This window comes from Anabrus simplex, chromosome 6, assembly GCF_040414725.1.
Source record: "Anabrus simplex isolate iqAnaSimp1 chromosome 6, ASM4041472v1, whole genome shotgun sequence".
Taxonomy (NCBI): Eukaryota; Metazoa; Arthropoda; class Insecta; order Orthoptera; family Tettigoniidae; genus Anabrus; species Anabrus simplex.
In genome coordinates, this window is record NC_090270.1 from 303,675,893 (window position 1) to 303,690,335 (window position 14,443).

At 42.8% G+C, this 14,443-nt stretch overlaps 1 protein-coding gene across 1 annotated transcript in view; it reads right to left on the reverse strand.

The window, feature by feature from the left end:
• The window catches only part of Fer1 (48 related 1), a 48,429-nt gene extending 34,718 nt beyond the window's left edge, over positions 1–13,711 (reverse strand). The window contains exon 1 of the mRNA XM_067149608.2: positions 13,216–13,711. Coding sequence (XP_067005709.1) covers positions 13,216–13,711 — 496 coding nt within the window. The remainder of the gene's footprint in view (positions 1–13,215) is intronic.
• Positions 13,712–14,443: the final 732 nt, after the last annotated feature.

Genomic DNA, 14,443 nt, shown 5'->3' on the forward strand with positions numbered 1-14,443 from the left:
GACTTCCAGGATGGCTGAGTTGAGAATCGAACCCACATCTACTCAGTTGACCTCCCGATGCTGAGTGGACCCCGTTCCAGCCCTCGTACCACTTTTCAAATTTCGTGGCAGAGCCGGGAATCGAACCCGGGCCGCCGGGGATGGCAGCTAATCACACTAACCACTGCACCACAGACGCAGACAATCTGACAACCACACTGAATTAAAATCAAAGAAGATAGAAATTTGGAGTGAGTTTTATATAACGGATGCAATGACAACAGGCATTTGGTGCCAAAGTTCCTTCGACCTCAGTTATACAGTGACTCGTGCAGCGGTCCGTGGTTTCCATCATAAGGCATGTGTTGTACTTAATTATCAAAAACCGAACCGTGAATGTGTGTGTCGATGACGTGAAAAGTTTTGTGGTCGTTACCACGCCCTGGAGTGCCCGAATGGGCCTTATTCTCTGACAAAACTTTGTAGTGTATTTATTCCAAAGAGTCCATACAGAACTATCCTCCAACTTAGACCCTGTTTTGTTAGTAGTGAACACATCAAATCTAATATACAGTTATGAGAACTAAACAAGCCCTCCACTCGCTAATCACTGTGCGGTGGAGTCTGGTGATTACCAGATATTCGGCGCTTGCCAGGAATCGCGAGGCTACTCACGATACTAAAAGGACGACAAAACTTTGTAGCGAATTTTTCTATTTAACATCTTTGACTGAACCGTCAGCGTAGTAACCTTACGTTTAGAGGGTCCTATACTCGATTCGTGGTTGGACCGGGCTGGAGATTTTAGATGTGATTGGTTGATTCCTGTAGCTCCGGGATTAGGTTTTTGTCTTCATATATACTTCTTCATTTAAACTCTCCGACTCGTTGGCTGAATTGTCAGCCTACTGGTCTTGGGTTCAGAGGGTCCTGGGTTCTATTCCCGGCCTAGTCGGTGATTCTGACATTCATTGGTTAATTCCAGTAGCCCGGGGGCTGGGTGTTTGTGCTGTCCCCAACATCCCTGCAACTCACACACCACACATTACACTATCCTCCACCACAATAACACGCAGTTAGCTAGACATGGTAGATGCCGCCCACCCTCATCAGAGGGTCCGCCTTACAAGGGCTGGACTCGGCTAGAAATAGCCACACGAAATTTAATTTATTTAAACTGAGCTGACTGTATGCCAACCACCACAGGACCACGTAATACTTGCATATATTCCAACAAACATGATTGCTGCTTGGAAGGGCATCTGGCTGGAAAATTCGGCCAAGATATAAATATATAAATATATAAAGATATAAATTACTTCCCCCACCCCCCAGAGTGAGATAAAAGCGGTAGAAGAAGGATAATATATTTAATGTAGCAGGGACATGTAGAATATTGTACGGGGTAGATATTTGGAAGAGCTGAACAACATGAAAATTGTCAAGTACTAGATCAAGTTGTAAACAGAATTTTTAAAATATTAACGGATCTTTCTGTGTTGTTCATCTTCTTGTAGAAATGTATTGCTCTCTTGTAAAATGACCATAGAAAAGCTTCATTGCTATTATAAAAATAAAGCTGTAAGTTATTCACTATATTCTGAAAATCTGGCAATTCCCTCTATTCCATGCATGTTTGCGAAACTGGATATTCATGGTGTGTGTGTTGTGTGTGTGTGTGTGTGTGTGTGTGTGTGTGTGTGGTTATTTTTAACGCAGCATTAAAATTTGATTTGAGTCCTGCCAGAATACGTCAAAATGACATGCCAAGAAGAATAATTAAAAATAATAGTAATATTATTATTTGCTTTACTTCCCACCAACAACTTTTACGGTTTTCGGAGACGCCTAAGTGCCGGAATTTAGTCCCTCAGGGGTTCTTTTACGTGCCAGTAAATCTACCGACACGAGGCTGGTATATTTGAGCACTTTTAAACACCATCGGACTGAGCCAGGATCGACCAGTCAGGTTAGGGTCAAAAGGTCAGCATCTCAACCGTCTGAGCCATTCAACCCACCAAACATTTATTTATTTATTTATTTATTTATTTATTTATTTATTTATTTATTTATTTATTTATTTATTTATTTATTTATTTATTTATTTATTTATTTATTCTAGTCAGAATGCAGGGATGCAATCACTTCGTCTATGCTATTAATAAAAATGAGATGGGGCTCTGTCTGACTGTCTGTCTGTTTGTTTGTTTGTTCGTTCCGGACAGGCTCGAAAACTTCTGGACCGATTGAGCTGTTATTTGGCAAGGATACAGCTTGAAATCCCCAGTCACGTAAAGGATATTTTTGATTGCGATATATTTCACCGTTTCGAACTAGAGGGCGATTTTACAGGGGGTATGTTCCACATTGGGCAATTTTTTACCTACATCAAGTAAAGTAACGGGTAAATGGTTGGCCCTATCGTAAAATAAAGTGCACCGTGTGACCTTGAAATAAATTTTCTACAAGAATCGTCATATGCATTTTCTTCGTAAGTCTAATGGTTTTCGACAAAATTCAACTTTCTTGATGCTTGCCGTTTAAATGGGCCCAACAACTTGTGTTTTTGCTGTTGTCGCCTTCACTAATGAATAGACCACTCATTTCGCGCGGAAGTAGGGGTCACGTGACGCCATATTCGTCATCATTCGTCACCATTCGTGTAAAACCCGTGTCCGTTCCGCAACAGAATAGCTGAAGAACGAGCGCGCCATTCCACGGAAGGTGTTTGGATTCTATAGTTGTATCGTTGAGAACTGCTGAGGGCTGCAGTGTATTTAATCAGCCATTTTAATTATAAAAATTGTAAAAGTAGATATAATTATGCCTGTTTCGAGTGAACATGACTTTAATATTTACTGTATGTCCGATGAGAAGGGCGTAAATATTCCTTACAAGAGCGTTTTGTAACACACACATACATACACTTGCAGGCCAGCTAAACTTTTGCTAGTGGCTTTACGTCGCACCGACACAGATAGGTCTTATGGCGACCATGGGATAGGAAAGGCCTAGGAGTTGGAAGGAAGCGGCCGTGGCCTTCAATATGGTACAGCCCCAGCATTTGCCTGGTGTGAAAATGGGAAAACATGGAAAACCATCTTCAGGGCTGCCGACAGTGGGATTCGAACCCACTATTTCCGGGATGCAAGTTAAGAGTTGCGCTCCCCTAACCGCACGGCCAACTCGCCCGGTAACCCAGCTTAACTTAACCACATTAATCCTTGCTTATAAATCCGTACGAAGAGCAGGTACTTTAGCTAGTATAGTAGGGCCTAATAGAATTAAAATGGAAAATGGCTAGACTCTGGATTTCTAGGCTGTAATAGATTAGAAAGCAAACTAATGTGGTTATTAGGAAATGTCGGCTAGCCCGTTCTCTCGTTGTATAGCGAGAGTAAAATAAATTCTATGGGTTCTGATGGGCTTTACCCCTAATGTTTCTGCAAAACTCATGACATAACCGTTATGCAGGATGGTCTACACTTGGTACCTGCTCTGCATTCTAACCTATTACAGCCTAAAATTCCGCCAGGCTGAGTGGTTCATGCCTTGAGGCACTGCCTTCTGACCCCCACTTTTTTTAATAAAGAGTATATGATTTTTTAGACTTTTTTACTGATATATTTTTCTTATTTTTCTGATTCTCTCTTTGTTTTTCTTGAATTTTCTGTTTAAGGACGACACACACACACACCCAGTCCCCGGGCCAGTGGAAAGAACCAATTAAGGTGAAAATCCCCGACCCGGCCGGGAATCGAACCCGGAGCCCCTTGAACCAAAGGCCGGCACGCTAACCATTTATTCATGGAGCCGGACACCACTTGTCCGGTTTAAACCTGTCCCAGTCCGGTGGTATTTGAAGGTACTCAAATACGTGAGCCTCGTGTCGGTAGATTTACTGGCACGTAAAAGAACTCCTGTGGGACTAAATTCCGGCACCTCGACGTCTCCGAAAACCGTAAAAGTAGTTAGTGCGACGTAAAGTCAATCAATATACCTGGTCGGATTTTCAGTAATTAAAGAATGTTTCGAGAGGAATGGACGGCTATGTTCCGTACATCTCAAGAAGCCATGTAACGGAGTATAATGGCAAGGGATGTTGGGATTATGCAATTAAGAGCAGGTTATTACGAACAACCAAAGGCATTTATGTCGACGATTGGGAAACAGTGGAACTTGATGGTACAATCACTTCCTGTTCAATGTATAAGATATACAAACACTGTTTCCAGATTGAGGGAAACTTCCCACGGAAGAACGAAACATGGACGTGGCTGTGGAATTGTTGGAGAAAGGGAAAATGTTCAAGAATATCTGAAAAAACATGGGAATTTCAATATTGCTGCCATCTACGTATACTTTCATAAAATATTATACCGTTCTTGTATACGTTTGGATAAATGAGCCGTTCTCTTAAAATGTTATATCATAGTATATTTGATGCACCCTATTTTTGCTCAAACTCAGAAACTACCAGCAACATTCTGGTCAGTCGCCGAACAAGAAGTTGTTATAATTAAACCTTTAAAATTTTGAATGCATTTGCATTACTTGAAAATGAAAATCCTCAGCCTGTTTCCAGTCATTCAACTGGGTCAGGCATGGGCGCCCGCAGGATCTTTTCCAAGGGGGGGCACATTAACAATTTTCTTGAATATAAATACCGATATAACGTAAGCAACCTTAAATTTTTTACAGAAATTTGCGAATATAACAGATGCTAGATGACTGTCAGTAAGTTCAGTTTATGAAATAATCTGGTATGATATTAAACAATTGAACATCAACTTTTTAGAATTCCAGGGGGGGGGGGGCAAGCGTCCCCCCTTGCCCCCCCTTGCGGGCGCCCATGGGGTCAGGAATGGAATGAATGAAGCCCCATCTAGCGGCGAGGATAGGAACTTTGCCGGCTGCCGAAGCCTGTCGCACTCCTTTGGTGCGATGATTAATGACTGACAGATGAAATGGTATTGGAGAGTGTCGCTGAAATGAAAGTTGACAGTAAACAACCGGAATACCCGGAGATAAATCATCTCCTGCCTCCGCTTTGTTCAGCACAAATCTCACATGGAGTGACCGGGATTTGAACCACGGAACCCAGCGATGATAGCCCGGTGCACTGGCGTCTGAGCCACGGAGACATATTGCATTATTTATAAATAATATTTAAATGAATGTACAAGAAGCATGTTTAATACCACAATGAATACTAAATATGAGTGAAAAATCTTCCATAATGATGCGCATAATTATTTGATACTTCAAATTTTAATAATGCAATCTGTCTGGAACTTTGAGTATTAAAGTAAGTATCGCCGCGACTGCACGAGAGCTCCGGTTCGTCAGTAATTTGTAGTGGTTGCAGCAGCGCAAATATTAATATTGAGAAGAGTGAAGTTTTTATTATTAATGTTATTACTTATTAAACATATCCCGCTGGAAAGGAAAAGGAGGAATTGGGATGTATTATCGCCCGAGGAAGCGGAAGAACAAGTGGTATATCACTGTTTCTGTCTAGTTTTCCGCTGTCCTTCAAATCACTATTTGTTTGCTTTAATACGTTATAGCAATGTGAAGTTTAATCTGATATTTAGGATTATAAATATCAGAGATGTTAGGAAAATGTGGTATATAAGGACAATTTTATTAATATGATGGGAATTTCAACTGTAAATATCTGACAACACTTATTATTATTATTATTATTATTATTATTATTATTTGAAGACGGTTATCAATACATTGTAGGGTATATTCACTCTATTACGAGTTGGAAATGGCGTATGGCTTTTAGTGCCGGGAGTGTCCGAGGACATGTTCGGCTCGCCAGGTGCAGCTCTTTTGATTTGACTCCCGTAGGCGACCTGCGCGTCGTGATGAGGATGAAATAATGTTGAAGACGACACATACACCCAACCCCCGTGCCAGCGAAATTAACAAATGATCGTTAAAATTCCCTACCCTGCCGGGAATCGAACCCGGGACCCCTGTGACCAAAGGCCAGCACGCTAACCATTTAGCCATGGAGCCGGACTATTGCGAGTTGAGGGTAATGCGGACAACGCACATATATATTATTTTGAGTAAATATGTATTGCCCTTCATGTTTGGGTCATTTTCTCGCTCAAACTCATTTCTGAGGATTTTTTTTTTTTTGCACATTTTTCAACATTTATTTGGTCATCAAAATCCGGGCACTGAGGATTTCTATCCGAAGGGATCAAAATCTTGAAGTCACCTGCCCTGAAGCCGAAGTAATATGGACCTGGTCCACCTCGGATAAGTGAAGACTCGGATAATACGTACGACAATACGGAAATAAAAATTTCGTCAATAAATATCGTACAGAATCACTAAACTTGTTCTCATATCTTTGTGAATTTTGTGTAATTTGAAAACAAAGAAAAGCACATTCACGTTTAATTTTGCAGTAAATAGTATGGGCTTACTACAGTTTTTAGGGTTTTACACTTACCGGTTTGGCCCCTGTAATACGGTGCTTGGAATAATCGGGCCTTGAAAATAGGGGTTCTGCTGTACTTATAAATGAATGTTTTGTATCTTTTGGGTGAACTTCTAAGTATGTCCATTGTAATTGGGTTAGGCTACATATAAGGGAATATTTTAAGTTATTTTCCGCAAAGTTCGTTATGATTTCTTTGGGAATACTTTTAGTTATTATGTTGCACTACCCGTATGTCACTTTTAATTTGTTAGTTTTTGACATAAATATGTTTTGTGGATGGGAGTCATCTGATAATTTGCGTTACGAAATTACCGTCTCGAAATGTGTAACGGAAGTGTAACCTAGCATCCGTGCAGGCTGTGATGTAAGGTATAGATGGATGGCCAGACAATGTTACCTAGCAACCGTGCAGGCTGTGATGTAAGGTATAGATGAATGGCCACACAATGTTACCTAGCAACCGTGCAGGCTGTGATGTAAGGTATAGATGAATGGCCACACAATGTTACCTAGCAACCGTGCAGGCTGTGATGTAAGGTATAGATGAATGGCCACACAATGTTACCTAGCAACCGTGCAGGCTGTGATGTAAGGTATAGATGAATGGCCACACAATGTTACCTAGCAACAGTGCAGGCTGTGATGTAAGGTATAGATGGATGGCCAGACAATGTTACCTAGCAACCGTGCAGGCTGGAGTGTAAGGTATAGATGGATGGCCAGATAATGTTACCTAGCAACCGTGTAGGCTGTGATGTAAGGTATAGATGAATGGCCAGACAATGTTGTCTAGCAACCGTGCAGTCTGTGGTGTAAGGTATAGATGAATGGCCAGACAATGTTGTCTAGCAACCGTGCAGTCTGTGGTGTAAGGTATAGATGAATGGCCAGACAATGTTGTCTAGCAACCGTGCAGTCTGTGGTGTAAGGTATAGATGAATGGCCAGACAATGTTGTCTAGCAACCGTGCAGTCTGTGGTGTAAGGTATAGATGAATGGCCAGACAATGTTGTCTAGCAACCGTGCAGGCTGTGGTGTAAGGTATAGATGAATGGCCAGACAATGTTACCTAACACGCGTGCAGGCTGTGGTGTAAGGTATAGATGAATGGCCAGACAATGTTACCTAGCAACCGTGTAGGCTGTGGTGTAAGGTATAGATGAATGGCCAGACAATGTTGTCTAGCAACCGTGCAGTCTGTGGTGTAAGGTATAGATGAATGGCCAGACAATGTTGTCTAGCAACCGTGCAGTCTGTGGTGTAAGGTATAGATGAATGGCCAGACAATGTTACCTAGCAACCGTGTAGGCTGTGATGTAAGGTATAGATGAATGGCCAGACAATGTTGTCTAGCAACCGTGCAGTCTGTGGTGTAAGGTATAGATGGATGGCTAGACAATGTTACCTAGTAACCGTGTAGGCTGTGGGATAAAGCATAGATGGATGGCTAGACAATGTTACCTAGCAACCGTGTAGGCTGTGGGATAAAGCATAGATGGATGGCTAGACAATTTTACCTAGCAACCGTGTAGCCTGGGGTGTAAGGTATAGATGGATGGCTAGACAATTTTACCTAGCAACCGTGTAGCCTGGGGTGTAAGGTATAGATGGATGGCTAGACAATGTTACCTAGCAACCGTGCAGGCTGTGGTGTAAGGTATAGATGGATGGCTAGACAATGTTACCTAGCAACCGTGCAGGCAGTGATGTAATGTAAATATCATCCATTTCCAAACCGTGGTCCAGGGACCCTGGGGGCCGCGACTATAATCCAAGGAGTCGGCAATAATAATGTAGGTTGTAGGTATTTGAAGAGTGAAATTTAATTTACACAGACACAATTCATAGACCATTATACTAGACTCAGGAACTATGTCTTCACTCTTGTATAACTTACATAGAGTTTATGAAACTCTGAATTTGGCTGGTAGATGGTACAAGTTAGCAGCGGCAAAAGAAGAAATATTACAACGCAATGTAAGTGATGCAGTTGTCAGACACTTGGAATTGCCAGTATCCACACTCAGACCGTATTTCCCCCCTCTGGTTGAGAAAATCTCGTGGATCAGAAATTCCCTCTATGAGACTGAACATGAACTGCCCTCTCTTGAGGAATATCAACTAGCCGAAGTATCTTGACAGAGAGAAGGTGAAAAATAAATTGTTATGGGTGGAGAATCAGATGGAGTGGCATGTTTATCTCCATGAAGTTCCATGAACATATCACAACTCCACGTCTCTGGTCGACTTTTGGTTCCATGACATCCCCTGTACCCTACAATTTCTAAAAAGGAAATAAGGAAATACAGTTAAATGCCTTACATGATACCATACCCGTGTGAGTGTACATTTTCTGCTCTCACATAAATGCAAACGAAGTACAGAAACAGAGCTAATGAGAGGCTGATATTCGGTTCGAGTGACTACGCTTGTAAAAGGCTTGGTCTTTGGAAAACACCGGGCTAGTTGGCCGTGCGGTTAGGAGCGCGCAGCTGTGAGCTCGCATCCGGGAGATAGTGGGTTCGGACCCCACTGTCGGTAGCCCTGAAGATGGTTTTCCGTGGTTTCCCATTTTCACACCAGGAAAATGCTGGGGCTGTACCTTAATTAAGGCCACGGCCGCTTCCTTCCCATTCCTAGGCCTTTCCTGTTCCATCGTCGCCGTAAGACCTATCTGTGTCGGTGCGACGTAAAACAACTAGCTTTAGAAAACAGCACCATCCATCCCATTGATCCAACAACCGCAACAAGTATTCAAGTAACTTTCCAGATTCAGACTGCTATAATTATTATCCAAGTGTCACATTGCTTTATAATTTCTGTGGTCCTGCTCTATGGCTAAATGGTTAGCGTGGTGGCCTTTGGTCACGGAGCTCCTGGGTTCGATTTCCGACAGGGTCGGGAATTTTAACCATAATTGGTTAATTCCCCTGGCACGGGAGCTGGGGGTATGTGTCGTCTTCATCATCATTTCATCCTCATCACGACGCGCAGGTCGCCTACGGGAGTCAAGTCAAAAGACCTGCACCTGGCGAGCCGAACATGTCCTCGGATACTCCCGGCACTAAAAGCCGCACGCCATTTTTTTCACCTGAAATTAGCAGCTGTTGATGGATGTTCATGAGCGGGAGACGTATTTATGATCATTTGATTTTTGCAGAGACAAAAGTGGTTTCATTTTTGTCTTATTTCAATGTAGTTTCTTTGTATTCTTCTTTTGCTATCGTAAAATTTCTTGTTTAGATGTGATTTTTCTGTTACAGTTGGCTTTACGTCGAGGTGGGGTTCAAACCCACTAGTTTCCCAATGCAAGCCACAACTGCGCGCCCCTAACCGCACGGCCAACTCGCTCTGTATTTCAATATGATTTATTGTAATATATGGTTTTCATGGAATTGTTGTTCTTGTTGTGTTGTAATTTATGTTTTAATCTTACTTTATTGTTGTACAGCTTTTAGTAAGCATTGTCACGAGGATATCTTCCAATTACTATGTATTTGTCAGTAATAATAATAATAATAATAATAATAATAATAATAATAATAATAATAATAATAATAATAATAATAATAATAATAATAATTCAATCAGCAGCGATAAATCACGAAGCAGAAAAAGAAGGAACTGCTAAACTGCAAAGAGCTTGTAAAATCATCGGGAAGAGATGTAACAGAAAAACGATATTTTAAAAATCCAAATTACGACACTACATCACAGTCGTAAAACCATATTTCTTTATACATCGGAAATCCTGATAACTGGCGGCAGACCACAAATAAATAACATCGAAAAACAAGAGACAAAAATTCTCAGAAAAATGAAAAATCCTAGGGCCAATAAACGAAAATGGGATTTGAATGGTAAAGAAACCACAGGAAAATTATCAAGTCGCATACAAATTACAGATACAATAGTAGGAAAAGGCGATTAAATTTCTGAGGACAACTACACAGAATGGATAACAACAGCCTGACTTAAGACATTTCTAAACCTAGCACTAGCACAGTTGGTTAATGAAAATAAACATCTTGAAGAAACTGGTATTACTAAGAAAATATTCAAGATAGAACAAAGTTTAGAAGCTTAGTAAACAAATATAAATTTTCACTGAAGCCCAACAGGAAATATACAGGATGGATAAAAGAACGCAGAAAGGCACTCAGTGAGGGATTGAAGAGGTATTCGGACGAAAAGAAGAAACACTGCGTTAAATAAGTTCAATTTAGACTGGGCGTAAGGAAAGAATAATAATGGTGTGTGACTCCCGTAGGCGACCTGCGTGTCATGATGAGGATGAACTGATTATGAAGACAGTACACACACTCAGTCCCCGTGCCACGGGAATTAACCAATTACGGTTAAAATTCCAGACCCTGCCGGGAATCGATCCCTGTCACCAAAGGCCAGCACGCTAACCATTTAGCCATGGAGCCAGACAACGAGAGAATGATAATATAAAATAATAATAAGAAGGAATAAGAAAATATAGGCTACCACCAAAAATTATAATATAATGTCCGCGTCTATGGTGTAGTGGATAGTGTGATAGGTTGCGATCCCCGGAGGCCGGGTTCGATTCCCGGCGCCACCACGAAATTTGGAAAGTGGTACGAGGGCTGGAACGGCGTCCACTCAGCCTCAGGAGGTCAACTAGAGTAGAGGGGGTTCGATTCCCAACTTGATGTGGTTTTCCGTGGTTTCCCACTTTGCCTCCAAGCAAATGCCGGGATGGTACCTAACTTAAGGTCACGGCCGCTTCTTTCCCTCTTCCTTGCCTATCCCTTCCATTCTCCCCATCCCCGCACAAGGCCCCTGTTCAGCATATCAGGTGAGGCCGCCTGGCGAGGTACTGGTACTTCACCCTAGTTGTATATCCGACCACATGGGTAGGATCCCTCGCTGAGTCCGGGGGAGAAACCAAAAACTGACTAAATAAGAAATTATTATTATTATTATTATTATTATTATTATTATTATTATTATTATTATTATTATTATTATTATTATTATTATTATATGAAAGTATCAGTCGCCAGATCATTTTGAATCATTCCCTGACGTTGCCCATGGTACGCCCGATTGTTGTCTTTATCTTGAATATCATCATCGCAATCTACGGGGAGGCTTCTTTCGTGTAGGCCTACCTGTACCACTTTAAACAAACCACTAGCAATAACACGTCGTGACCTGCAGCGAAGTAGAATACAACGCTTTTCGGAGTGGATGGTACCTCATGAATCTCCACCTACTGGACATAAGCTCAGCTGGGCTACTTGGAGATCACTTAATCGTTTGAGCAGTGGTAGCCTGCTGGAAGATCTTTTTTTTTTTTTTTTTTTGCTTTACGTCGCACCGACACAGATAGGTCTTATGGCGACGATGGGACAGGAAGGGCTAGGAGTGGGAAGGAAGCGGCCGTGGCCTTAATTAAGGTACAGCCCCAGCATTTGCCTGGTGTGAAAATGGGAAACAACGGAAAACCATTTTCAGGGCTGCCGACAGTGGGGTTCGAACCTACTATCTCCCGAATACTGGATACTGGCCGCACTTAAGCGACTGCAGCTATCGAGCTCGGTACTGGAAGATCTAGGGACAACCACAAAAAGTGAGGGTATTTAGGAAATCAAACAGAACTTTGCGATTGTTGGGGGAAAAAACAAACTACCCCACACATGACTCTCAACTCTGCCCTGTCCAATATAACCTTCAAGACGTCGTTCAAGTGTTCGAAGAGGGAATTGCTGTCGCAGATAAATGGATGGACTCAGTGTGACCGAACCAATTATATCTGTACCTTGGTGTGCCAACGTATGTATTTTATGTAATGTAATGTATGGTTTTTGTATATCTGTCTGTAATGTATCGACGCTCTGACACGAAATAATAATAATAATAATAATAATAATAATAATAATAATAATAATAATAATGTTATATTATTTGTTTCTTTCTTTCTTAATCCGTCTACCCTCCAGGGTTGGTTTTCCCTCGGACTCAGCGAGGGATATCACCTCTACCACCTCAAGGGCAGTGTCCTGGAGCGTGAGAATTTGGGTCAGCGGTATACAACTGGGTAGGAGGACCAGTAATTCGTCCAGGCTGCCTCACCCGCTATGCTGAACAATGGCCTTGTGGGGGGATGGTAAGATTTGAACGAACAGAGAAGGAAGAGAGAAGGAAGCGGCCGTGGCCTTCAGTTAGGTACCGTTCCGGCATTTGCCTGGATGGGAAATGGGAAACCACGGAAAACCACTTGGAGGATGACTGAAGTGGGAATCGAACCCCCTCTACTCAGTTGACCTCCCGAGGCCGAGCGGACCGAGTTCCAGCCCTTGTACCACTTTTCAAATTCCGTGGCTGAGCCTAGAATCGAACCCGGGCCTATGGGAGTGGCCGATAAACACAATAATCACTACACCACAGATGCGGACTTTACATAATACAATTTATTTAAATTATTATTATTATTATTATTATTATTATTATTATTATTATTATTATTATTATTATTAGTATTATTTTGATTGTGAGAAATTAACAAACAAATTCAATCCAAATAATGTTCAAGGTCAAATGTCGAGTGGGTTTGGGGTGTAAACCCAGAAGCCCCTTTTCGTACATCACTGCTCCAAGGTAATCTCCTATCCTCCGTTCGCGAAGCCTGTTTATACGCACAATTCATCCATCGAGTTTATTCCTAACTTAGCCTTTGCTACCTCACTTCGCATTTCACTACCAGAAAACAGGAAAGAAAATTACTGGCTTACCCCTAAGGATGATCTTCTTGGGCTCCTCCCGGGGTGGTTGGTGGTGAGGTACTCCTCCAGCTCCCTGTCCAGTACCGCGGTCAGTGGACACCAGGTCGCTCAAGAAGTTGATGTAGCCGATGGCCAGTTTGAGTGTATCCACCTTGGACAGCCGCTTCTCGTAGGGCAGGGTGGGGATGTGGGCGCGAAGACCCTCGAACGCGTCATTGATACTCTGCATACGTCTCCTCTCACGAAGGTTGGCCGCTTGGCGCTGCTGTACCTGCTGCTGAGGACACTTGCTGCGCCGCCTGTGCCTGTGGCGCGCCCGCGGCGGGGTACACGAAGAACTGGCACTGTTCTCCTGATCACTGGAGTACGTGGAGCCCGAACTGCTCGAGTCATCGTACAAGAAGAGGTCGCTGCTAGAACTGCCGCTACTCCCGCCATAACCGTGAGCCTCCAGCAGGAGTTGTCTGTTCACTGCCTCCACATCGAGGTTCTCCATGGCGAACATGGCGCAGCAGGGCGGAGCAGCTGCTGGGGGCCAGTAATTGTATGCTCCGGGTCCGGCCAGTTTCACTCAGACAACATCTCAACACTCAGACACGTGGCGACTCTTGTCGGCGACTGCTCGATTAAACGCTGGCGGACGCTCGGGCGTCGTTCGCGCACGCGGCGCTAAGCACCCAATGGGGGAGGAGTACGAGACAGGGGGAGAGCCCGCACAGAAGGCCACGCCTCCTGTAGGGAGATGGACAGCCTGATAGGCTCAGCATACAACGGCCCATTTCAAAGGATGTCGTAATCCCGTAGATCATTATCAGTCTGATGCCCCCGCTCGACAAACCACAGAAATTATTTAAATCCGATAACAGCTTTATTATATAACTACCTGGGGTGGGCGCTTCATCCCACAAACCACAAACAGATTTTGTTTGTTCACCTTTAAAAAATCTCTGAAGATGTAAGCTTCCGGTAATCTTTATGACGGTACAAAGCTGACCGTGGAATTTAATATCATTGGAAGGGAGTACTGAATTTCGTTTGGTTCATAGCGCCTCAGGTTCGATTCCCAGTTGGGCAGGGAATTCTAACCACGTCCGGTTAATTTCTCTAACTCGGGGACCGAGCATGTGTGATCGTCATATATCTTCATTCACATACCGTAGAACACAACACACTACAAACCACCATAGAAACACGGAACATAGCGTTGGTGTTAGGAAGGGCATCCGGCCGTAAAAGT